This window comes from Schistocerca gregaria, chromosome 1 (assembly GCF_023897955.1).
Source record: "Schistocerca gregaria isolate iqSchGreg1 chromosome 1, iqSchGreg1.2, whole genome shotgun sequence".
Classification (NCBI taxonomy): domain Eukaryota; kingdom Metazoa; phylum Arthropoda; class Insecta; order Orthoptera; family Acrididae; genus Schistocerca; species Schistocerca gregaria.
This window is the reverse complement of record NC_064920.1, coordinates 553,389,189-553,412,930: the sequence shown is the minus strand read 5'-3', so window position 1 is coordinate 553,412,930 and position 23,742 is coordinate 553,389,189. Positions and strand designations below refer to the sequence as shown.

Sequence of the window (23,742 nt, the reverse complement as noted above, 5' to 3'; positions counted from 1 at the left end):
AAGGATATTTGCCCATTCACTCATTACTCGCGCCAACTAAGGTGACGATTCCCGTAAGAGTTCGGGCAAAGTGTTCGCACTCGCACCGAAGAAAGTCAATGGCCGCGTAGCCTTTAATTACATGAAGAGTATCCTTTAGGAACATTACGAATGTAGGTTGTGGACAGTTGGGAATGTGGGTCACACGGGGAGCGTGCAAGGGATAAGTCCCTGCAGTCGAGCTATCCTCTATGCCCTCGGTGATTCAGATGGACGCCAACACGGCAGCTCAGCGTGTTCGGTCAGAGAGCTGGTTGGCTGGCCTCTGTAATAAAAAAACTGAGTGGAAGGATCATGTAACGTCCGCAACGCCTCCCCCCCCCCCCAAATAAAAAAAGATGGATAGAGGGTCTGCCATGTAAGCAGGAAATCGAATTCCGGTCGGGGCACACTTTTTCAGCGGTCCCCATTGAGGTATACCAACAACACCTGTTGGCAGCTGAGGGTTTCGATCAATTATCATTGCTTTCTAGAGAAATTGCTTGGTTCAAAAATTGTTCAAATGGCTCTGGGCACTATGGGACTTAACTTCTGAGGTCATCAGTCGCATAGAACTTAGAACTAATTAAACCTAACTAACCTAAAGACATCACACCCATCCATGCCCGAGGCAGGATTCGAACCTGCGACCGAAGCGGTCGCTCGGCTCCAGACTGTAGCGCCTAGAACTGCACGGCCACTCCGGCCGGCAATTGTTTGGTCATCATCGGTTTCTGTTACTATCTTCAAAATATAGCTATGAAAAAAGACTGCAGTACTTTAGTGGAGATGCTTTCATAATTCATTTTGGTGAAAACAGAATTATAATATGTTAAACGGTTCAGGAAATATGTGAGCTGAACAGCTTAGGTGAATTATACTGTATATTGTAAACAGGAACGGTCCTATAATATTTCCTCGATCCAGACGCTCACGAGATACCCTCAACAGAATGCCACGTGAGTAGCGCAGTGCATGCCCGACCTCGGTAAGTCGGACAATCTTGCCGATATGAACAGCGCTGGTATCGTGCGCTTCTTACGCATTCTAAGCTTTACTACCGTACCTATGTCCAGTAGAGTGGTTGATGAATCCAAGCCACATGAGACACGTTGCTAGTCCATTCACTCTGTTGGTAGCACCGCTCTGCCTCCTACACAGCACTTTTACAACTTGAAGTCCCGTGGGGACACTTTCAACGAGGCATCTGAATGACTGTCGAAAAATAGCTGCCCATTCTTTCATAAGAACAAAAACTAGAGAAGGTACTTTTGTTAGTCGCTGGAGTTTGGGGCGAGGGCGACGTTCTAACTCATATCAAAGGTGTCTCACTGGGTTTAGGTCGAGCTCTGGCCAGGCAAGTCCATTTCAGGAATATTATTTTCAACAAACCATTCTGTCACAGGAGCTGTTTTATGACAGATTAAACAAACAATCGTCTTCTTTGACAGTCGATTATCATTCATTACGGAAATGTGTGCCTTATGAGAAGCCACTCGACCACTGCAACCCATTCTTTTTAACTCCTTATGCACTGTTATCCTGCTAGTTGGACTGCTGCTTTGGAACACAGGAGTGAGTCCTTCCGCTGATTTCAAGTAATTTCTTACAACCGGCCAGGCAGAAGGTCCTCCGTGTCCGGTCCAACTATCGGGAAATTTCTTATCAAGGAACTTGCGACCATTGTGGTTGGGCTCAATCTGGTTGAAAAATGATGTAGGGGTTGCAAGTGTTGTATCTGAGGGTAAACAAACTGCTCCAATATGTCCAGATACACTGACCCATTCATTGTTTGTTCTGCAAAGAAGAACGGTCCAACAATCCTGAAGTGCATTAGCCCGCAACACACGTTTAATTTAGGGCTATCACGAACATGTTCAATGACAAAGTGCGGATATTGCGAACCCCAAATCCGAATATTAAGCCTATTAACCCTTCTTGGTAGATAATAGGTTGCCTCATCTGAGAATAAACATCTTTCTAGGAAGTTGGCATCCATATCAATACGCTGCAGCATATCCGCAGCAAATTGTTGTCGGCGTGATTTGTCGTTCGACGTCAGATGTTGCAGAATTTGCACTTTGTAAGCACACATATGAAGACGCTGGTGAACTACACGATGCAATGTTGATCGAGGTACATCAAGTTGCCTAGATGCTTGACGAATTTACTTACGTGGGCTTCTGAGAAACGTTTGTCTGATGTCCTCCACTGTCTCTTCTGAAACACCATAACGTGCACTGCCAGAATGTTTCAGAACACTTCCTGTTGCCACAAACTTCCTATACCATTCCTTAATTGTTTTCACATGCATACACACGACGATAATTTCTTTGCACACTAATCGAAGATTTTGTTTCTGCAAACCACACCACTGCTTGTGCGCGCTGCTGTGGAGTCGCCATTTGCACTTCATGCGGCCATGCTGCACTTTGGCTACAATACTTGGCACTTCTGACGCGAGAATATAAATTACACTACTGGCCATTAAAATTGCTACACCAAGCAGATGACGTGGTACAGACACGAAATTTAGCCGACAGGAATAAGATGCTGTGATATGCAAATGATTAGCTTTTCAGAGCATTCACACAACGTTGGCGTCGGTGGCGACACCTACGACGTGCTGACATGAGGAAAGTTTCCAACCGATCTCTCATACACAAACAGCAGTTGACTGGCGTTGCCTCGTGAAACGTTGTTGTGATGCCTCGTGTAAGGAGGAGAATAGCATACCATCACGTTTCCGACTTTGATAAAGGTCGGATTGTAGCCTATCGTGATTGCGGTTTATCGTATCGCGACATTGCTGCTAGTGTTGGTCGAGATCCAATGAATGTTAGCAGAATATGGAATTGGTGGGTTCAGGAGGGTAATACGGAACGCCGTGCTGGATCCCAACGGCCTCGTATCACTAGCAGTAGAGATGACAGGCATCTTATCCGCATTACTGTAACGTGCAACTACATCTCGATCCCTGATTCAACAGATGGGGACGTTTGCAAGACAACAGCCATCTGCACGAACAGCTCGACTACATTTTGCAGCAGCATGGACTATCAGCTCGGAGATCATGGCTGCGGTTACCATTGACCCTTGACGCTTGCCTGTGATGGTGTACTCAACGACGAATCTGAGTGCACGAATGGCAAAATGTCATTTTCTCGGATGAATCCAGGTTCTGTTTACAGCATCATGATGGTGGCATCCGTGTTTGGCGACATCGCGGTGACTGTACATTGGAAGCGTGTATTCGTCATCGCCATACTGGTGTATCACCCGGAGTGATGGTATGGGGCGCCATTGGTTACACGTCTCGGTCACCTCTTGTTCGCATTGACGGCACTTTGAACAGTGGACGTTACATTTCAGATGTGGCTCTACCCTTCATTAGATCCCTGCGAAACCCTACAATTCAGCAGGATAACGCACGACCGCATGTTGCAGGTCCTGTGCGTGCTTTTCTGGATACAGAAAATGTTCGAATGCTGCTCTGGCCAGCACATCCTCCAGATGTCTCACCTATTGAAAATGTCTGGTCAATGGTGGCCTTGCAACTGGCTCGTCACAATACGCCAGTCACTACTCTTGAACTGTGGGGTCGTGTTGAAGCTGCATGGGCAGCTGTACCTGTACACGCCATCCAAGCTCTGTTTGACTAAATGCTCAGTCGTATCAAGGCCGTTATTACGGCCAGAGGTGGTTGTTCTGGGTACTGGTTTCTCAGGATCTATGCACCCCAATTGCGTGAAAAGGTAATCACATGTCTGTTCTAGTATAATATATTTGTCCAATGAATAGCCGTTTATCATCAGCATTTCATCTTGGTGTAGCAATTTTAATGGCCATCAGTGTATTTGAGATGCTCTACAATGTGGCGCATTTTTCACAGTCGTATCTACTGTGGTTTTTCTCTCCTGGTTCCTTGAAATCAGGGAGGTTTGAGGAGGACACCCTATACTGTTACTGTTCCTCTACTGACAACGTATTTCATACTGGTGGGTCAGGTCTTGTGACATCTAGCGGTCAATTCCGCATTACGTAGAAGTGTTCGGATACATCTGATTAGATAATGTATAGATAAATAATCGGGAGTGTGAATGCTGAAGCTCGTCAAAATGGAGAGCTCAAGACACGTGACAGGGTTGACAGTATTGTCGGCAGTCAGAATTGAAACTCACCGCCCACGTAGCTGTAGTCAGACACGAAGTACCGCTTGCAGGTCTGGTTGGTGGTGCACGCCCCGTCCACGCCCAGGTACGGGTTGCATTCCTCCTCCACGAAGCCGTAGTCCTGCACCAACAATACAACAATACTGTCGAGAACAAGCCTTCTTTTTATGTGATATGAAAACAACCAATAGTAAATCAAAGTTCTGCGATATATGCTTTAGAACGACTAGCTACTGAAGAATATTTCTGTATAACAGACACACGTAATTTCTCTTTGTCGATGGCAAAAGAGATATTGTGAAAGGCAGAAACGTTATGTAAGTAATGTAGCCGATGGGGTAGCCAGTAACACCAACACGTGACTTCCAGAGAACAGATTAACATTTAACAGCAACAAAATGGAATGCATTCTATTTCTAACACGGAACTCTTTTAAAAGCATAATGTTTTATGTTCCAAGACGATCATTCAGTGAAGTAGGACTGAGACTAGGTGGAAGGTTTTCTTGGAAGTTTCGTGTTCAATATCATAAGAATGACCGCCATTGTCTGTGATACTGGAAACAGAAGGCTCGTTTACTTTCCTTACTTTCCCTCTATTAACTCGTACTGTGGTATGTTTAGAGGCAATTCTGTGAACTCATCAAAAAAATTGTTAGCTCAGAAAATGTCAGACTGATCTGCGGTGCCAGTCAGCGAATAGGCCGTTGTCCAAGTGCACCGATATTCTAATTCTGCCGCGCCTGTACACATACTCTGTAGTGGGAGTTATTGTTGAAACTTGTGGCGTAGGCTGCTGAGTGGGGTTAGAGATGGGGATTGCACAGATGTGGGGTCATTTCAACAGTTATTTGTTCGTCATAAAAACCTCCTTAATAACGGACCAACAATGCAATAAGAGTGATACAGAACTTACCCTGCATTGCCGTATAGTTTTTGAAAGCACGACTCAAACGAGAGAAAATACCTTCGGCACGACAAGCAAATTTGAGAAAAAGCCTTTGGCCTAGCACACAGCATTGGACATTCTTTGTACAAATGGGATTAACAAATCAGTCACGCTTACAAGTCACACACACACACGAGAGGTTGAGAGAGAGCGTGCCTTCAAACAACCACGACTTCTCACACGATAACGACAGTCTTCCATGCATAACATTGCCTGCTAACCAGTACACTCTGGGCACCGCTTGTACTCAACACTGCAAACTTTATGGAATGACTCAGCCACCAGAATGCAACCGTCAGTTACTAAGGTACACAGGTAGCGCTCCTCTTGACATACACTAGCTCATTTCTTCGCCTCCATTGGAAACACCATCCACACCCCTGGGGAAAGACACCAACCGCTCCAACAGGTGTCGTTTTCACAAAGCGGCCATGCTCGCCGCTGACTGTTAGGGCTGGGAAACATACGACTTTTTTGCTCTCTTACAGTTTGATACTCTCAGATAGTGTTAACAGAACTGTTTGCACTTGGGCCGAGTTTCCTCTGTTAGTTACTATCTGACAGCCCCTTTCAAGAAATTTCAGTCTGAAATTTTTGCGAGATCATATCTCGGAAGCGTTTACACGCAGCAGGACGACAGTGTATATGAGAGCTGAGAGACCACTCTCGGCGAGATTTATCAGTCGTATTTGTGTGGTGAAGGAATGGCGTTGCGACGGAAGAGCGTCAGGCTACAGATGCACTTTTAATACTGTTTGTGGTAGAGGAAAAACGTACACGAACATGTTCATGTTGCATGCAAACATCTCACTGTAGAGCTTGTGGTGGAAAATCCACAACAATACTAAAATTTTACGTGAATGACAGCAGTGGAGATGGAAGAGGTACTGTTTATAAAGGGACCCAAAATGGGAAATCTAGATACTACTGTATGTAAATCCAATAGTGTTAAGGACAGACCGTTTGTGAATGAAAGTCACTGTTATTCTCTTCAGTGTTTGCTAAAGTAACAATAACGATGAAGTAATATCACATCAATTGCATCTTGATAACCATAGGTGTTCAAAAGCCAAATAAGGTGGATGCCTGATAAATGAAGCATTTCCGGGCATACTTTTATTTGAACTTTTCTTTTTACTTGCATTGACTTGAGGAACTACTCGTAAATTCCATAAGTTCTGTTTTTCAACACCGATCTAATAATATAACCGATGAATACCACATAAAATTATAGATGTAGCTGTAATAGTTGAAGTTAAGTGGCAATTTTCCGAGTTCCGAACCAATTACTTTCAAACATAACTTCACTCGTTTGTCTGAGTTGATTAAATAAGTTATAAAACTACTTTGCCTGATTCCTTGAATTGTGGATATTCAGGTAAATTTCTTCTGTGGAAGAGTTGAAAATTTGTGCCATTTCAGGCAGCAAACTTTGCTTCTTATCTCAGTTCCTGGAGTGCAGTAACTACACATTCCATAACGCTGCCTCTCCTCGTACAAACTTGCTAAATGCGCAAATTCGTCCTGAGTCCACATCCTGGCAGCTTTCTTCATTTTTTTTTTTTTTTTTTTTTTTTTTTTTTTTTTTTTTTTTTTTTTTTGCCGAAGCATCGCTGGCATTCACTATCAGTGCGTATCCATCGCGACAGTAGTCTCAACTTTTCCGATAATGCCAGGAAATGTTTAGAGAAGAATGTGCTGCGTCGTTGATGTGGCGTAGTGTACGGTGCGCTAGATTACTAGTCTTATTTTTCATGTCGACATCGGATAAAGTCTCTCCAGGCCCAATACTTTCTACTTTCATTTGTTAATTCTATATAATATCTCTATGTCGTTTTCATATGTTATTGCTGCGTTGAAAAGTCTAGACATTTCGAAATTGACTAACTGCTTGTGCTGTTCGTTTATGAGGTAAAACAGACGATTTCTTACCACGGCCACATATTACGGCTCAAAACAAGTCATTTTATTGGTAGTTTTATTTAATATGTGCATGAGTAGGGCAAAATATATTAGCAAGATGTGGCCGTGTACAATCTGCGAAACACAGCGTTAATCTGGGACACAGTACGTCCGCTCACTATTCGCCGACAGCTGTCAGCCCTCCCAACAATGCCGGTATAGGTTTCCTTGACTGAGAGCTATGGCGAGCAGGTCTCTGCAGATGGAGATTGCCGTCTACTCGCAGTGAGCGACAATCTGAGATCTTTCCCCACACTCGGACACTGCTACCTGGCTGACTCTCGGCACTGTTTATACGGCACGTATTACTGGCAAAAGCTCTCTGACAGTGAGAAACCCTCACGTCTGTACTTCACTTTGGTGGTGTCCCGCCGACAGCTCTGCAACTTACAGCTTGTAGGGACACAGCAGCCATCGCTTGTTCCTGGCCATCCAGCAAATGATCACCATGCCGTCCACAACTGTTCCCTGTGGCTCCCTTTCTGACCAACCCAAGACCCACACCGCTGCCCACCTCTGAGCGCAGCCTGAGCTGCCAACCTCGGTCACCACTTCGAGTTCTTCACACCCCGCGCTGACTGTTGACGTCACGCCGAAAGCGCAAACGGTGCTGTGTCCCGGAACATGTACCGCGTTCCAAGCGGAGCAAGTGACTGCCGCACCCTCGTCTTACGCTGTTCCACCACGACTCGTAGTGGCGCCAGGATCGCCGAAAAGCCGCTGACTGTGCCCCTGTCTCAGCGCAACCACGATAGCGGCGCTAACGTGCGTGGCTGTACGGGGTAGGAGACTAGACGTGTCGCGAATTACAAATCATGGTACACAGTACTGACTGATCCATCTTTCGTTCAGACCATGAGGTGGAGAGAGATATGCCCTTGTATGAGACATCCTTAAAGGCTCTACTGAAAGGTGTGTAGTATTCCGCAGGTCTCATTTGCAGCAGGCTTTCAGCAGCACTGAGAAAACGAAAGATAAATCCCAGCTGTTCGATAGCTGGCGTTATCGTGTCATATTCAAAATGCTCGTCAATTTTTGAACCTCGATTTGTCGACAACAGTTGAGAAGTGCATCTCTATGGAGCAGCATTTGTTACATTTGAAGTGGTGAGCATTTTGGTTAATGCTTCCCTTGTCGCAGTGACAATGTCAGTCCTCAGATAAGGTGAGGGACACTAGCTTGAGCCAATGGTATGGATGTAGCAGATGAAAATTATTATAGAAATCTTCAGTTAAACACTTCTGGGTATGTGATCTCATCGTCATGTTGTTTCATAGACCAGCGTTTCGACCGCTCCTCCAAATGCTCTTCTCTGGGTTCTGTATTCACTTGGTCGTGTACTAGCAAGGCAGCCACTTACCATGAAGAGGAATATACGGGCAGGTGGTTGAAATTATTCCGAAGCAGCCTGCCGACATGAATGGATATAGGTTCCCATCATGTCGGGTATCTTGCTATACATCACATACTCCTTCTCTTCCACGCTTCTCTCTACAGCCTCTTGAGTCTTATGGTCGAGTTGTGCGACATGTGAAAACGTCAAGCAAATCCGCAGGACAGCCAAGCCACAGCCGCGCGAGATATTCGTGTGGCCTTAGGCGTCTTGTCACGGTTCGCGCGGCTCCCTCCCTCGAAGGTTCGATTCCTCCCTCGGGCATGGGTGTGTGTGTTGTCCTTAGCGTAAGTTAGTTTAGGTTAGATTAAGTAATGCGTGAGTCTAGGGACCGATGACCTCAGCGGTTTGGCCCCATAGTCCTTATCACAAATTTCCAAATTTGCAAGCCACTACACGTCGCTGTACTGCTCATCATTTCTGTCATCTACAACCAACCCATCCTTCTCAGTAACACAGTAATGTATTTAGGTCTAACCCTAGGCAGCAAACCAATATGGAATGCACATCTCTCTATCCAGCACTAGGCCCAAAATCGACTAAAATTTCTAGCAGGCCGTATACGGTTCATTCCAGTAGACATATTTATTGTATTTCCTGTCTGGAGTCGAGGTTCGAATTGTAATTGTTATTGTTGATGCCGAATGCTGTGTGCTAAGGCAAAGGCTTTTTCTCATTTTTCTTGTCATGCTGAAGGTATTTTCTCTCGTTTGAGTCGTACTTTCAAAAACTACACCGCGATATGGAGTAAATTCTGTTTCAATCTTACTGTATTGTTGGTCCGTTATTAAGAAGGTTTTTATGCTTCATCGTTGACGGTAGAGCTTGGTTTAATACTGGGTGCTGGTGGGGATTTCTCTTCGTTTCACTCCCTCTAGGATGGACCCAGGTCCATTTAGCCTGATATCAAATATTTCCTGGCGATAACAGCCGGCCAGGACCCGCCATCCTCCCCACACTTTTGCCGCGACAACGAAAGACTGCATTCTACTTGCAGTAAGGCCAATAGAGCGGTCGATGGCTTTGGCCACAGGCTTTTCCATCTTTGCAGTATTTATTAAATGCATAAAACTTGTGGCTGAAGTGAGGTTTTATCTGCTGGGGAACTGAATTCACGCAAAAAAAAAAAAAAAAAAAAAAACTAATACAATCAAGAAAACTTTTAATGAAGTTATTAATGGCCGCGCAGGTCCATGCTCGTTTATTACAGTAATGTATTTTCTTGTAATTTTTATCATCGTCAGCAGACTAATGTTAAAATTGTACTTTTCTTAGTTTTTGGTTACACCACCAGACTTCCTGGTAAGAAATTTGTAGATTTGCTCTTTCCCCACAGTTTCTGAAGGTCTGTAACGGCTATGCGGAAAGAATCAGTAGACGAAATGAAATGTGTGTTTCACACGTGAGTCCACTACCTGGTCAAAGGCAAGAATGTAGCGCTAAGCGGCGGTACCAGGTCGCACGTTACCTTTCCGTAGCGGCCTCCAGCGAGGTAGGCGAAGCCCCCGGAGCAGCCCTGGTCGAGCACGCTGCAGCCCATCAGGTCCTGCACCGACAGCACCGGCTGCAGCGTGTTGTTGGTCTTGATGCGCAGCCGAGATTCCAACATGGCGGCTGACGCGAACGCGAAGCAGCTCCCGCAGTTCGCCTGGTCCCTGGACACACAGTACACCCTCCGTACAAAGTTCGTTACTCAGCTTTAATACGTTAAAAGACTGAAACCACAAGTACACATAAAAACTTCATGTGCCAAGCGCCAGCAGTTTGCTCCCAACACTTGAAATGACGGTCTGTACTTGCCTCTGTACAAGGCAAGAACAAAAAATATTAACAATGTTACTATTCTGTCATTTAGAGGAATGAACGGTTATTGCGTGATAGTGGGAATTCTATGTATGTTCTGGACCACTTTTCGTGAATTTGCATCTGAATCTTGAGGATCCAGTGATATCATCGTCCTTATAATTGAAGTCATCGTTCTTACCATTAATGTATCATCCTTATCAGTGACGTCATCAGTGGCATCATCATCCATATCAGCGGGAATCTACGCCCCCTCCCCTTCCCCATATCTCTAGCCAGTCACAGTGCAGGATTAATACGAAGCAACCAATGAAACATGCAAGATGGTAAGTTACCAAATACCACTGAGTTATGTGGCAACTTCACAGTTATACGTTGTGAACCGAATTAATGTTAATGGTGTTATTGTGCCGATTCAGTTGACTAGTTTCAAACATGTTGGAGATTCAGAAGTCCCACGCAGAAGCACATAAACGCACGTGGATAACGTGATACCAATATATAATACCCATGTGTCATCTGGCATCCGAGCCTAAAATCCCATTTTCTATTATAAAATTTTGTGGTGCGGATCCCTTGGCTCCAACCTGCTGCTAGCAGATGCGGTTCTGGTTGGTAACGTCTCATATGCGTTCAAATTTGTGTGACAGATTCGATCTTTGTTATGTGAGGTTTGTCAAACAAGTCCGTTTACATGCCAACAGTGTTTGTCAATTAAACCTCACTTTTGAAGCAGACGCTGTTCGTGTCGTGAAGTACTTTAATAATAGTTGGAATGGCTGCCAGCTGGCTGCTGTGGCCGAGCTGTTCTAGGCGTTTCAGTCCGGAACCGCACTGCTGCTACGGTCGCAGGTTCGAATCCTGCCTCGGGCATCGATGTGTGTGATGTCCTTCGGTTAATTAGTTTAAGTAGTTCTAAGCCTAGGAGACTGATGGCCTCAGATGTTAAGTCCCATACTGCTTAGAGCCATTTGGACATTTTGAATGGCTACCAATGTAGACAAAGCATTTCTTGCGCTGATTTTAGCACTGTGTGTAGAGAAGAAAAAGAGGTTAGTAAAGGAAATGGTTGAAAGAGAAATACACTCACGGAAACCTGCTGAAAGAAATGTTACAATCAGAACCTGATAATTGCGTAAACTTTCTCCAAATGGACAATCAGACTTTTAATAACCGAGTTAATTAGCTTTTACATTGAAAAAGAAGATACAAGCATGTGAATAATTCTTCTCTCCCACTTAAGCCTCCAATCAAAGTTCACTCAAATACATACCATGGGAACAGATACATCGTCGTGGAAGAACAGGAGAGTGGCAAGTACCACTTTGGTACTTGCCAGCGCTGCTTTGTGTTTATCCCTGATTAGTTTCCATTCTTGTGGAAAGTCAAAATACATTGAGATGAATTGTAGTATAACTCAGTTTCATTAAACACACACTGCGAAACGAGAACACAAACAAAGTCCGCCATTTTATCAAATTTACCGATAGTCAAAATTTCTCTCAGACGCGTGAAACACGCAGCATAACAAACAAGCAAAGCGGTGTCGTACAGCGTCAAATATTTGACAAACATAGTAAATTTTGACAGATTGTGTGATCGTGTGTGAATACTGAGTCTGAGGACAGTCTGGAACCTGGAACACGGTAAAGTGCCTGCAGCACAAGGCGCCCGCTTCTTTTTTGCCCTGTGTGAGGCGCTTACCCCTGGCTTGTGTTAAGGCTGCTTTAAACGACTAAATTTGTTTCTCACATTCGCTGTTTGCTTCCAACGGCTTTGCCAAACGAGCGGTACCACTGTAGTTTGTCAAATTTAATATCACTTTTGAAACAACTGTCATAAAGTATTTTGACACTGGTGGAAATTGTTGCTGCATTGACTTTGGAACTGTGGATAAAAAAAGAAAAAGGAGACAAGACGCTGGTCCAGAGAACGACTGAAACGGAGAAATAAATGTGCCCGCGACAATCTAAGTTCCTTAAAATACCATAACATGGGAAAATACACATCGTCTGTGGAGGAACCAGAGAGCTTCGATTTTTTTTATTTTACTGAACTTCCACTTGTATGTTGTACGTAGAATATTGATTTTCTTCGCAACGTATTCCTGTTTAACATATGGCTGAGGAAGACACAACACTGCAACCATTTCGGTAAATGCCAGTGCTCTTTTGCTTATACCTACATACTCTTTTTATCGTAGTTTCTACAATTGTGAAAACATAAGATATAATTGGAAAAAAAATTCTCGCTAAACATGCACTGCGAAATATCAACACAAACAGCGTCCGCCTTGAAGTCGGCTGTCAATCAAAACACGTCGGACACGCGCTATCTTTGACAAAAACTCTAAATTCAGATATGTACGTCAAATACTGATACCAACAATTTATGTAGTAGGCTCTATGAAATGAAATGATCGTGTGGCATTGTTGGCCGGGAGCCACCACCCGGGAAGTTCGGCCGCCGAGTGCAAGTCTTACTTCAGTCGACTCCACATTGTGTGCCGGTGATGAGGATGGAATGATGATGAGGACAAAACAACACCCAGTCGAAGAGCGGAGAAAATCTCCAACCCGGCCGGGAACCGAATCCGGGCCCACTGCATGGGACGCAAGCACTTTACTACTCAGCTAAGCAGGCGCACTACATAGTAAATGGATAAGAGTCATTAAAGTGCAGAATTCTCCAAAGCCTCGTACTGCCAACTTCAATAGCTAGTGAAGTTCGACACATTGTTTGATCATTTACAGGAGACTTAAATGTGTCCATCTGAGGTGGTATCCTCCCCCTCCTCTCTCCCCTCCTGAGCAGCTGGCCAGAGCCAGTTGGTGCGAGACCCGTTCAGCAGAGGATTTTGAACTCCGAAACGTCTCCCTGTCCGAGTAGCAGTTGCTTGGTCGCTCAACCTCTACCTAGGTCACAAGGTCGCTACAAGGTCATCGAAAGCTGTGCGAAAATGTGAGCTGTTTTTTCACATGAGATGAGCCCGCCTCATCATTCCTGTCCTTGTCTCAGTTCCCGTTAGGTCATTGATGGATTACTCTGTTGGTGACTACCGTTTTAAAGACAGTTCTTTTTCTATGTATTCCTAGAAATGTATATGTGTATGTGTTCCCACGTACCGTTTTGTCTAAATTTAATAGACACTTTTCCCATGACTATATGCCATTGTTAATCTAGATTACACAGTTCTGGCCATCCCAACGATCTTTTCTCTCGCTACCAAAATAATAAATTCCGTTCTTCTTATAAGTACTTCTGCTTTACGTCGCGGTCACTGACAGCCACAGGATACGCCCCTCTGAAGCAGTAACGCCATTTTGTAAAGACATATTACTCGCGTCTCTTGTAAATTAATTTCATACATATGAAAGAGTATTCATTCTGAGAAAACGCACTAAAATCTATCGTGTGCAGCAAATAGTCATAGGAATAATGTGTGTAGCACATGAACAGCAGTTGTTAGAGAGCAGAATGCTCCAAATTTTTAGGTGTACACAGCAATGAAAACTTGAATTGGAAGAAACATATTAGTGAGTTGTTCAAATAATTTAATTCATACTTTTGTTCTTCTTATAGTTGCACCCAACAGAGTCTTATGGAATATTTTTCTGACGCAACTCATTACTTAAAATGAGTGTACTGCTTGGACAAAACCGATAAGTAGGAAAGACATGCAGTGGACTCCCGCAATCATCTTCTAGGCACCACTTCTAGGAGTCTGCATTTTAAATGTATCTTCCCAATGAAATTCATCATAAATAATCCATCACAATTTGAGAAAAATAATGGTGTACAAATCTACAACACTAGAACAAAAGTTAAACAGGATTACTAATTTTTAAGTTGTCAGTGGCTCAGAAAGGAGATCAGTATGCATCAACAAAAAATTTTAATCATTCCTCCAGAAACACGAAATATGTGACAGGTAATCAAGGAAGTTTTCAATGCAACTTAAATTCATTTCTTCTCTGCAATTCCTTCTATTCCACAGAAGGATTTTTATTTAAAAACTGGTAATCTATAAAAAAGAAGTACTTTCAAATGTAGTTACAATGTTATATGCAAGCTATTGTGCCAATAAAGGAACTTGCTAATGGCCGATATGTAGACATCCACTGAAACTAATCACGTATTAATACCTGAAATCTGACTCTTTCCACAAGATTTCGATAAAATGTCATCAAAATAATCTGTGGAACATGTAACTAACTGATGCCTCACAGCAGCCGCCCTCTTTTGTTTCCCTGCATTACTGCGCTCTGAGAAGAAGCGCGAAAGTTGCGAATACCACATCATGAAGTCCCTTCGATGAAACATGAAAAGAATGATCAAGTAGAATGAAAAACATGTTAATTGTCGTTTCCATGGGTGTGTTTCACAAGGTATTCATGACGGAAAAAGTTGTTAACTCTTATAAATTATATGCATATGCCTTAGAGACGAAAAAAAGAGCCAGCTACATCTCCTGTCGCATCTGGGAATCCTTGGACAATCACTACTTGCCAATGCTATTCGAAATCCCCTACAGTCAATATGCGGATCCGGCAGACCTTCTTCATATCGAGAATCAAGAACTGCGTTTGAGAAGATAGTTTCGATGCTTCCGAAACGATCTAAAACGACGTGACTGATAAACGGTCTAATCGCTCTCCCTGTCAATGTCTTCCAGGATATATGCATGGCAGAGCTGCTGGGAAAAAAATACATACGTAGATACCATGGGGACTTATATGAGGAATTTAAATGTTTGTAACAATATTGTGAATGGAAATATGTATACTGATGTAACTGGATCACTGTCCAGTTCCGTAACTGAGAGAGCCCGGTACTGTTAGAAGTGTTTCGTTAGTGGGATAACTGGACGCACTCATCCTCGTGATGTCAACTGAGCAGCTGCTTGAGTGAGAAGAAGGTCTGGCAAGCCGACAACGGCAAGACTGCAAGGAGTGCAGTACGCTGAGCGCACACACATCACATCACATCCGAGTGACGCCAGTCTCAGAGGATGACACGGTTGCCGTTAGACACCGAGTGACCCGGTGTGTTCACACAAGTGCAGTACTTCCTCGACACATCTTGAACTTTCGTAACTTCGGGCTACTGTAACAAACGATCCTAGAGAAGATGGCGACAATGTCATTTATTGTGGGATTTAGGTACCATGCGTGCGATAGTCTAGAGTGCTGCTAGTTGCAACCTAAGTTACCTCACAGGAGACACGTAGTTGACGCCGTCGACGTTCCTCCAGTCCCACTGCTTGGGCAGGTAGGAGGCGCGCTGCTTCAGCTCCATGGTCACTGGAGCGGCTTGTGGCCACTCCGTCACCACCGATCTGCAAGCAAGAAAGCCATCGTTCATTAAACAGTGTAAACACAGAAAAAAAATCTAGCGGTAATATGGGAAAGTGTAAAACAACTGACATCGAAGTTACGTTTGTTGTAATTATAGCTGTGGTACACAAAACCACACTCCAGTTCACTTACTTTGGCTGCACTTGACGATATGGGCAAGGTGAAAATACAGGTGGCGTTGATACCAACCAAACTTTGTTTCCTCTATATCGTAAACCAAGTGTCACTCCATTTACTAGTTTTTTGTTTAACTTCTCACTCACCCCTTGGGACACTACAGCGAATTGTGATTAGACAAAATTTAATGTGTAAAATCATCCAAAAACTATCATTTGCACTGAAAATAGTTTTCAGCTGAAGGAATAAAATGAAAACAAAATTATAACCTAGAAAAAAAATTGTAAAATCATAGAGGAAGCGAAAAGAAACAGATACATAGAAGAAAACTTCACCTATACAATTTTAGTGTAATATTTTACACTCTTCCGTCATTATTAAATATATTTTCTCAAACAAACTTATTTCATATATGAATGTTATTGAAGTGAAACAGTAATCTGACGGTGTCATGACAATTTCCTCTTTGACGTACATGTAACGGAATGGTTCCATACTGTGCTGATGCTGTTTATGTTGCTAACATAAATACTAACGATTAAGGTGGCGAAGCTGTTGCAGGTAGACTATGAATGTTGCGGAAGATCAGAGGACAAAAGGTATCTACAAATATGTGCGACATGGAGGTCTGGATAGAGAGGTGTTAGAATATGGGACATAGATTAAGTTAAAATGGATGGTTATGAATAGGTGGTGTCGATTTCGGAGTATGTCTGTTGGACAGTATAGGTGGGGAAAATGCTGTTTCTAGTAAGTTTCTAGATGATTGTAAGAATTTGGCTGCAGAATAGATACTGAAATATACTCATAACGGTACATGGGGCGTATGAGAGGAAAAAGAAAACGTTCTCAACAGTACAGAAAAGGAAAAATTAAAAATGTTGGCATGTGTATGTGTATGAAACATCCACTGCTACTTCATCAGAATTTCCTTTAGCAGGCATTATTCCCACAGCTACAACCACTTTGGACATTTGTTGTTCCTGCTGCACGCTACGTAGTTGCAGCATACTCAAGTTCATAACGTCTGCCTAGCCTCAAATTAATTTATACTCCAGTGGAATAGCGAAAACGCAAAAGGAAATATGTATCTAAACTTTAAATAGACTTATTTTCAGTCTGTCGTTTGCTGAATTTTTAGGTTAAAACTGGAGGATTTTGGACAGTGTCACCCGTCTTCAGATCACCTCTCAAAGCAGAAGAGTAACCAGTCACTGAAATTGGTAGTTCCTTAAGAATGGCTACTCTGTAACAAGTGAACAGAAGATGGAAGAGACTGTACGAAATCTATCAGTTTAGCCGGCCGCGCTGGCCTCGCGGTTCTAGGCGCTCAGTCCGGAGCCGCGCGACTCCTACGGTCGCATGTTCGAATCCTGCCTCGGGCATGGATGTGTGTGATGTCCTTAGGTTAGTTAGGTTTAAGTAGTTCTAAGTTCTAGGGGACTGATGACCACAGCTGTTAAGTCCCATAGTGCTCAGAGCCATTCGAACCATCTATCAGTTTGAAACATAAAAACAGCGACTGACCAATTTAAAATGTCTTTTTTTATATAGAAATAAATATCGCAAATAATTCCCGGCCGAGAAGTTTGTCCAGTCGTGATATCTAATCTTAGTTTAATGAGGACTGCAGAATTTAGAATAATGCGTGACCATCATTTTCTAACCAAAAAAAGGAAAATAAAGCGTGTCTCCTTAGTACCCTATACTTTCAAATACTACTTCTTATTAAACGATCCCGTTCAAATCATAGTGCGGGGAAGATGTGGTTTAGGCGGAAGATGGTTCTGTGATGTATTGCAGATGGTTTTCGTATCGAGTTCAGTCCACCCACTCATGTAAAGAACCAGTGTGTTTATTTCAACATTTTTGTGTCCCAGTATTGTCCTTCTTTCTGTATCTTCGTAATGACTACTGTGGAGACTTCCGTTTTCCAAGATGAAAACAGCCCCGCATCCACAGATTGCACGCGTTCTGTCCTAGTTTTTCGAACATTCAGGCAACAATTCGATCCTAGCCCGCTAAATCATCCGACAGTAATCGTATAGAAAAATCAGGTGGTATATGTAACAGCCGGTGAAAAGTAGGAATCAACATCATCACAGTTTACTAGCTCTGAGGGATCTAATCAACGGTAGGTTGAATATGGCATACCTGAAGAAACTTTTGATGTCTCTTCTACACCATATCATGGCTAGTAGTGTTGTTACACGGTATTAGCTTGATGTCCGATACTATTATTGTGGTAACAGTAACGACTAAGATCTAAGTATGTTAGAACCTCTAAATTTCATCCTTGAGAACTGTTTAATGAATCCGGCCATCAGAAAAAGTAATGATATCAAACAAGACGATCGTCTTACCTCTTTCCGCCAGCCATACTCAAGAGTTCGTCGTATTTTTTCCCTTCGAACTGCTTATACGCCTTTGCTCTCCACAGTTTTTGCTTCTGATTTATTTCGGTGACAATCGCTTCCTGTACATCGGCGGTGAATGTCTCCGCCAGCTGCAAGAGAGTGTTAATACAGAACACTTTCAGATATATTGTTTCATGTTGATAACCAGTTGAATTGAAGATAGTTGCTACATTGTGGGGGAAAGACCCACGAAGGCTCATTGCAGAAACCTCAAACATAAAAGCTCGGACATTGAAAATTTAAAGGGGAAACGTGAATTGTCATGTATCTTAATTGAGACTGGGACCACAGCTGCTATGAATTGTCTAAATGATTTCTTTCCGGCTATCATTTATCCTTTATTGGTTGTACGATTGTACAATTTCTCTCTTAGACCATTATCAAATATTTTACAAAAAAATTCAGAACCTGCATAATTTTGTATCGCGTACACATGTGTAGAAACTTCTGTGTTATAATGTGCCATTGATGATTTTTTTGTAAAATATTTGATTATGGTCTAAGACCGAAAATGTACAGTCGTATAACCAATAAAGCGTACGACCAGCTGCAAGCTATATTGTTCGGTTTTCATTATTCAGGTACTTCATGTTCGGCTGGTATCCCACAGTCCTCTATGGGTTATGAGAGATATAACGAATAGTAGTCCATTAAACCCATAACATATCTATCGTGTCTGTGTTTTCACTGTGAACTGTGTAGTCTATAGGTTAAGTAATATCGCAAAGAGGCCATTTTAATCTGTTTCACAAAAAACAACCTGGGACTCTCGAAGAGTCAATGTCAAATTTTCGGAGACGATTACGCGACACAGTAAAATTTCTATGTAGCTCATCACAAAGCTGACCTAGATTAACGTCTTCACAGCACGACAAAAATACAACGTAAATGCATGAAGAAATCCGATGATGCCTGCAACTCTATTCTTCACGTATTTTTATGGTATAGGATACCAATGAATGATGTCACATTTAGACAAAATGCAAAAGACATTTCTGAACTCATGAAACCATTCTCTTCAGCCACATTTGCACATCTAATCACTACAAATATTGGGGAGACAAAATCATTCTGCTTATTTCCACTTAATAACGTTCTAGACAGTAATGTTCTTGGGAAACTCATCATTTAGAAAGAAAGTTTTCGTTTCTCAAAAACGTGCTGTAAGAAAATTCTGTGGTGCTCAGCCGCGATCATCTTATTGATAATATACTTCAAAGTACAGTTATTTTCTTATGAAGTTTGTTATAAATAACAAGGAGCAGTTCAAAATGAGTAATGATTAATATACACTCCTGGAAATGGAAAAAAGAACACATTGACACCGGTGTGTCAGACCCACCATACTTGCTCCGGACACTGCGAGAGGGCTGTAGAAGCAATGATCACACGCACGGCACAGCGGACACACCAGGAACCGCGGTGTTGGCCGTCGAATGGCGCTAGCTGCGCAGCTTTTGTGCACCGCCGCCGTCAGTGTCAGTCAGTTTGCCGTGGCATACGGAGCTCCATCGCAGTCTTTAACACTGGTAGCATGCCGCGCCAGCGTGGACGTGAACCGTATGTGCAGTTGACGGACTTTGAGCGAGGGCGTATAGTGGACATGCGGGAGGCCGGGTGGACGTACCACCGAATTGCTCAACACGTGGGGCGTGAGGCCCCCCCATACATCGATGTTGTCGCCAGTGGTCGGCGGAAGGTGCACGTGCCCGTCGACCTGGGACCGGACCGCAGCGACGCACGGATGCACGCCAAGACCGTGGGATATTACGCAGTGCCGTAGGGGACCGCACCGCCACTTCCCAGCAAATTAGGGACACTGTTGCTCCTAGGGTATTGGTGAGGACCATTCGCAACCGTCTCCATGAAGCTGGGCTGCGGTCCCGCACACCGTTAGGCCGTCTTCCGCTCACGCCCCAACATCGTGCAGCCCGCCTCCAGTGGTGTCGCGACAGGCGTGAATGGAGGGACGAATGGAGACGTGTCGTCTTCAGCGATGAGAGTCGCTTCTGCCTTGGTGCCAATGATGGTCGTATGCGTGTTTGGCGCCGTGCAGGTGAGCGCCACAATCAGGACTGCATACGACCGAGGCACACAGGGCCAACACCCGGCATCATGGTGTGGGGAGCGATCTCCTACACTGGCCGTACACCTCTGGTGATCGTCGAGTGGACAGTGAATAGTGCACGGTACATCCAAACCGTCATCGAACCCATCGTTCTACCATTCCTAGACCGGCAAGGGAACTTGCTGTTCCAACAGGACAATGCACGTCCGCATGTATCCCGTGCCACCGAACGTGCTCTAGAAGGTGTAAGTCAACTACCCTGGCCAGCAAGATCTCCGGATCTGTCCCCCATTGAGCATGTTGAGGACTGGATGAAGCGTCGTCTCACGCGGTCTGCACGTCCAGCACGAATGCTGGTCCAACTGAGGCGCCAGGTGGAAATGGCATGGCAAGCCGTTCCACAGGACTACATCCAGCATCTCTACGATCGTCTCCATGGGAGAATAGCAGCCTGCATTGCTGCGAAAGATGGATATACACTGTACTAGTGCCGACATTGTGCATGCTCTGTTGCCTGTGTCTATGTGCCTGTGGTTCTGTCAGTGTGATCATGTGATGTATCTGACCCCAGGAATGTGTCAATAAAGTTTCCCCTTCCTGGGACAATGAATTCACGGTGTTATTATTTCAATTTCGAGGAGTGTAATTACAATACCAGAGGTCAAAAATCACAGTCATTCGGCATTGCAGACACAGGACCGTTCATAGTAGCGACAGCAGATTCGAAATTGGATCAAATAAGAATGGAAGCATATCATCGTTTGTATCAGTTTTCGGGTTGTATCTCACGGCGCAACCATTTGAAGGGAAAAGGTAGTTGGAACGATCACGAGACTATAGTGGAAAGAAACCAAATTGGTTGTTGTGGAGCTCTGCGTCACGTTGGATAGCTTCACATCTTTTGAGGAAGAAGAGGCACAATGCCTGACGTGTTGAATATTCATGAGCCGACTAAAGGAACCTGCGAAGTTCTTTAAAACTTCTCTATCTCTTCCGTTAATCCAGCTTGGTGAAAATCTCTGAGTTCAGAACACTCAAGAACTGGGCGAATTAAGTTCCTGTGACACACATCTTTCGTGCGTGAAGTACATGGTTCGTCATAAGTAACTCCGACACTTCATGCAAGGGGTAGAAAAATTCCGCTTATCGGAAAATCAAAGACAATATTGGAGAAAACAGAAGCACCTGTGTGAGTATCGATAGCTCACGTAAGACGCCCGTACTAAGCAAAGAAGCGAAAGTAAAAGGGGGAAGGAATATATAGACGCTCTATGTAAGGGAAACAACTTTGAAGACAATGTTATCAAAGGATAAGAGGAATTACATGAAGACGAGATGGAAGATAAGATACTGCGAGAAAAATCTGGCAGAGCACTGAAAGACCTAAGTATAAACAAGTCCTCTGGCTCAGACCACATTCTCTCAGAATTATTAAGATCATTTGAAGAGCTAGGTGGTGTGCAATGTATGAAAAAAGCTAAATAGCCTAACACTTCAAGAAAGATGAAGTGATACAGATTCCAATTAAAGGAGATTACTGGTGTGAATAGTACCAAACTATCAGTGTAGTAAGTGACGGTTGGAAAATACTGAGACGTATTATTTACAGTAGGATGGAAAGAGTGGTAGAAGCTGACCTAGGGGAAAATCAGATACTGAAGAAACATAGGAACACAAGAGGCAATACTGCCGTTAAGGATTACCTTAGAAGATAGATGGAAGGAAGGCAAACCTACGTTCATAGCAGTACAAATTTAGAAAAAAAAATTTGATTAGTTTGACTAGAATACTCGCCTTAAAATTCTTAACGTAGCAGGTATAAAATAAGGGGAGCGAAAGGTAAAGTACAAGAGTTACAGAAACGAGAGTGCCATTATGAAAGTCAGAGGACATGAAAGGGAAAAACAGTTGAGAAGGAAGTAAGACACCTTATCTCAGATGCTATTTAAGGAATATAAAGGAGAAACCTACAAAGTAAATTAAAGCTCAGGGAGAAGAAATAAATTATTAGGTTTGGCGATGATATTGTCATTCTGTCAAAGAAGTCATAAACTTGGAACAGCAGTTGAACGGAATGTGCAGGATCTTGAAAAGAAGTTGTGTCATGAACGGCAATATGAGTAAAGGAAATGTAATGCGATTCTGTCGAACCAAATTAGATGATAACAAGAGATTTAGATTAAGAAATGAAATACTGCAAGTAGTAGCTGAGTTTTATTACTTAGGCAGCAAGAGAAGTGACGACGGTTAAAGATGAGGAGACACGAAATGCAGCCTGGAAACAGCAAGGGGAACATTTCTGAAAAAGAGAAACATGTTAACATAAAACATAATTTTAAATGTTAGGAAGTTCAACTTAAAGTTTTTGTTTGGAGAGTAGCCATGGACGGAAGTGAAGCGTGGGTGATGAACAGTTCAGACAAGAAAAGATTAGAAGCTGCAGAAATTTCATGCTACAGGATAATGCTGAAGATTAGATAGCTACATTGTGTAACTAATAAAAAAGTACTGAACAGAATTGGGGATTTAACGGTAAAACTAAATTAAAGTAAGGTATTAGTTGATCATCTTCAAATGTGTCTGCATTTCCTAGCCATTTCCCAACGATGTCACTTCCTTATACGCAAATACGTCCTCTTAGGAGAGCTTTTATAGAGGTGTGGACATTATCTACAACTTGTAACGGTCCTACTAAATCGGCCGCCCATGTACTATTTTATTCTTCCTTTTAAAGCAGTAATGCTAACTCAATCGCACGAGATGTTTGCTGAGTGATGGAATTAGATGTGCAAGTGAGGGGCGGTCGTTGTATCAGTTGCCTTAGAAAACTAATTCATGTTGAGTTACTAGCCGCTACGCGGTGTTTGAACCCGCGGGGCTATGGAGGCTATGGTTGGAGGTGGCGTTAGCGATGTCGGGGAGACGATAATGAATCGAGCAGCACAGAACTTGGGAAATAAAGAAAATATGAATTATGTTGTAATGCGTGAGTCGTTGGCTTGTATTCCTTCGAGACTGACGTTAATCTCTTATTGCCCAGGCCAGATTTATTAACGTAGATACTGGTTCAAAATGGCTCTGAGCACTATGAGACTTAACTTCTGAGGTCATCAGTCCCCTAGAACTTAGAACTACTTAAACCTAACTAACCTAAGGACATCACACACATCCATGCCCGAGGCAGGATTCGAACCTGCGACCGCAGCGGTAGCGCGGTTCCAGACTGTAGCGCCTAGAACCGCTCGGCCACTCTGGACGGCCGACGTAGATACTGAACTTAACAATGTGTGATTTTCATGAAGGAAGCTCAGAATTTAAGAGGCCGAGTGATTGTAATTCAGTTTCAAAAAACGATCAGGATCCGTTTGTTTAAAAGTTCACTGTTTTCCTTTATGTAAGGAGAGTATTTGGGTGACGGGGTAGTGCTTTCATTTCGAGTTTGTTACATTAAGACTTAATTTGCTTATTTCAAGCGGTGAGATGTGTT

At 43.3% G+C, this 23,742-nt stretch overlaps 1 protein-coding gene across 1 annotated transcript in view; it reads right to left on the bottom strand.

The window, feature by feature from the left end:
- Positions 1-23,742, bottom strand: part of LOC126356164 (dipeptidyl peptidase 1-like) — a 53,818-nt gene that overhangs the window by 8,967 nt on the left and 21,109 nt on the right. Inside the window, exons 5-8 of the mRNA XM_050006923.1 lie at positions 18,134-18,276; positions 15,509-15,634; positions 9,962-10,148; positions 4,200-4,311 (exon numbers count right to left, since the gene is read on the bottom strand). Of these exons, the coding sequence (XP_049862880.1) occupies positions 4,200-4,311; positions 9,962-10,148; positions 15,509-15,634; positions 18,134-18,276 (568 nt within the window). The remainder of the gene's footprint in view (positions 1-4,199; positions 4,312-9,961; positions 10,149-15,508; positions 15,635-18,133; positions 18,277-23,742) is intronic.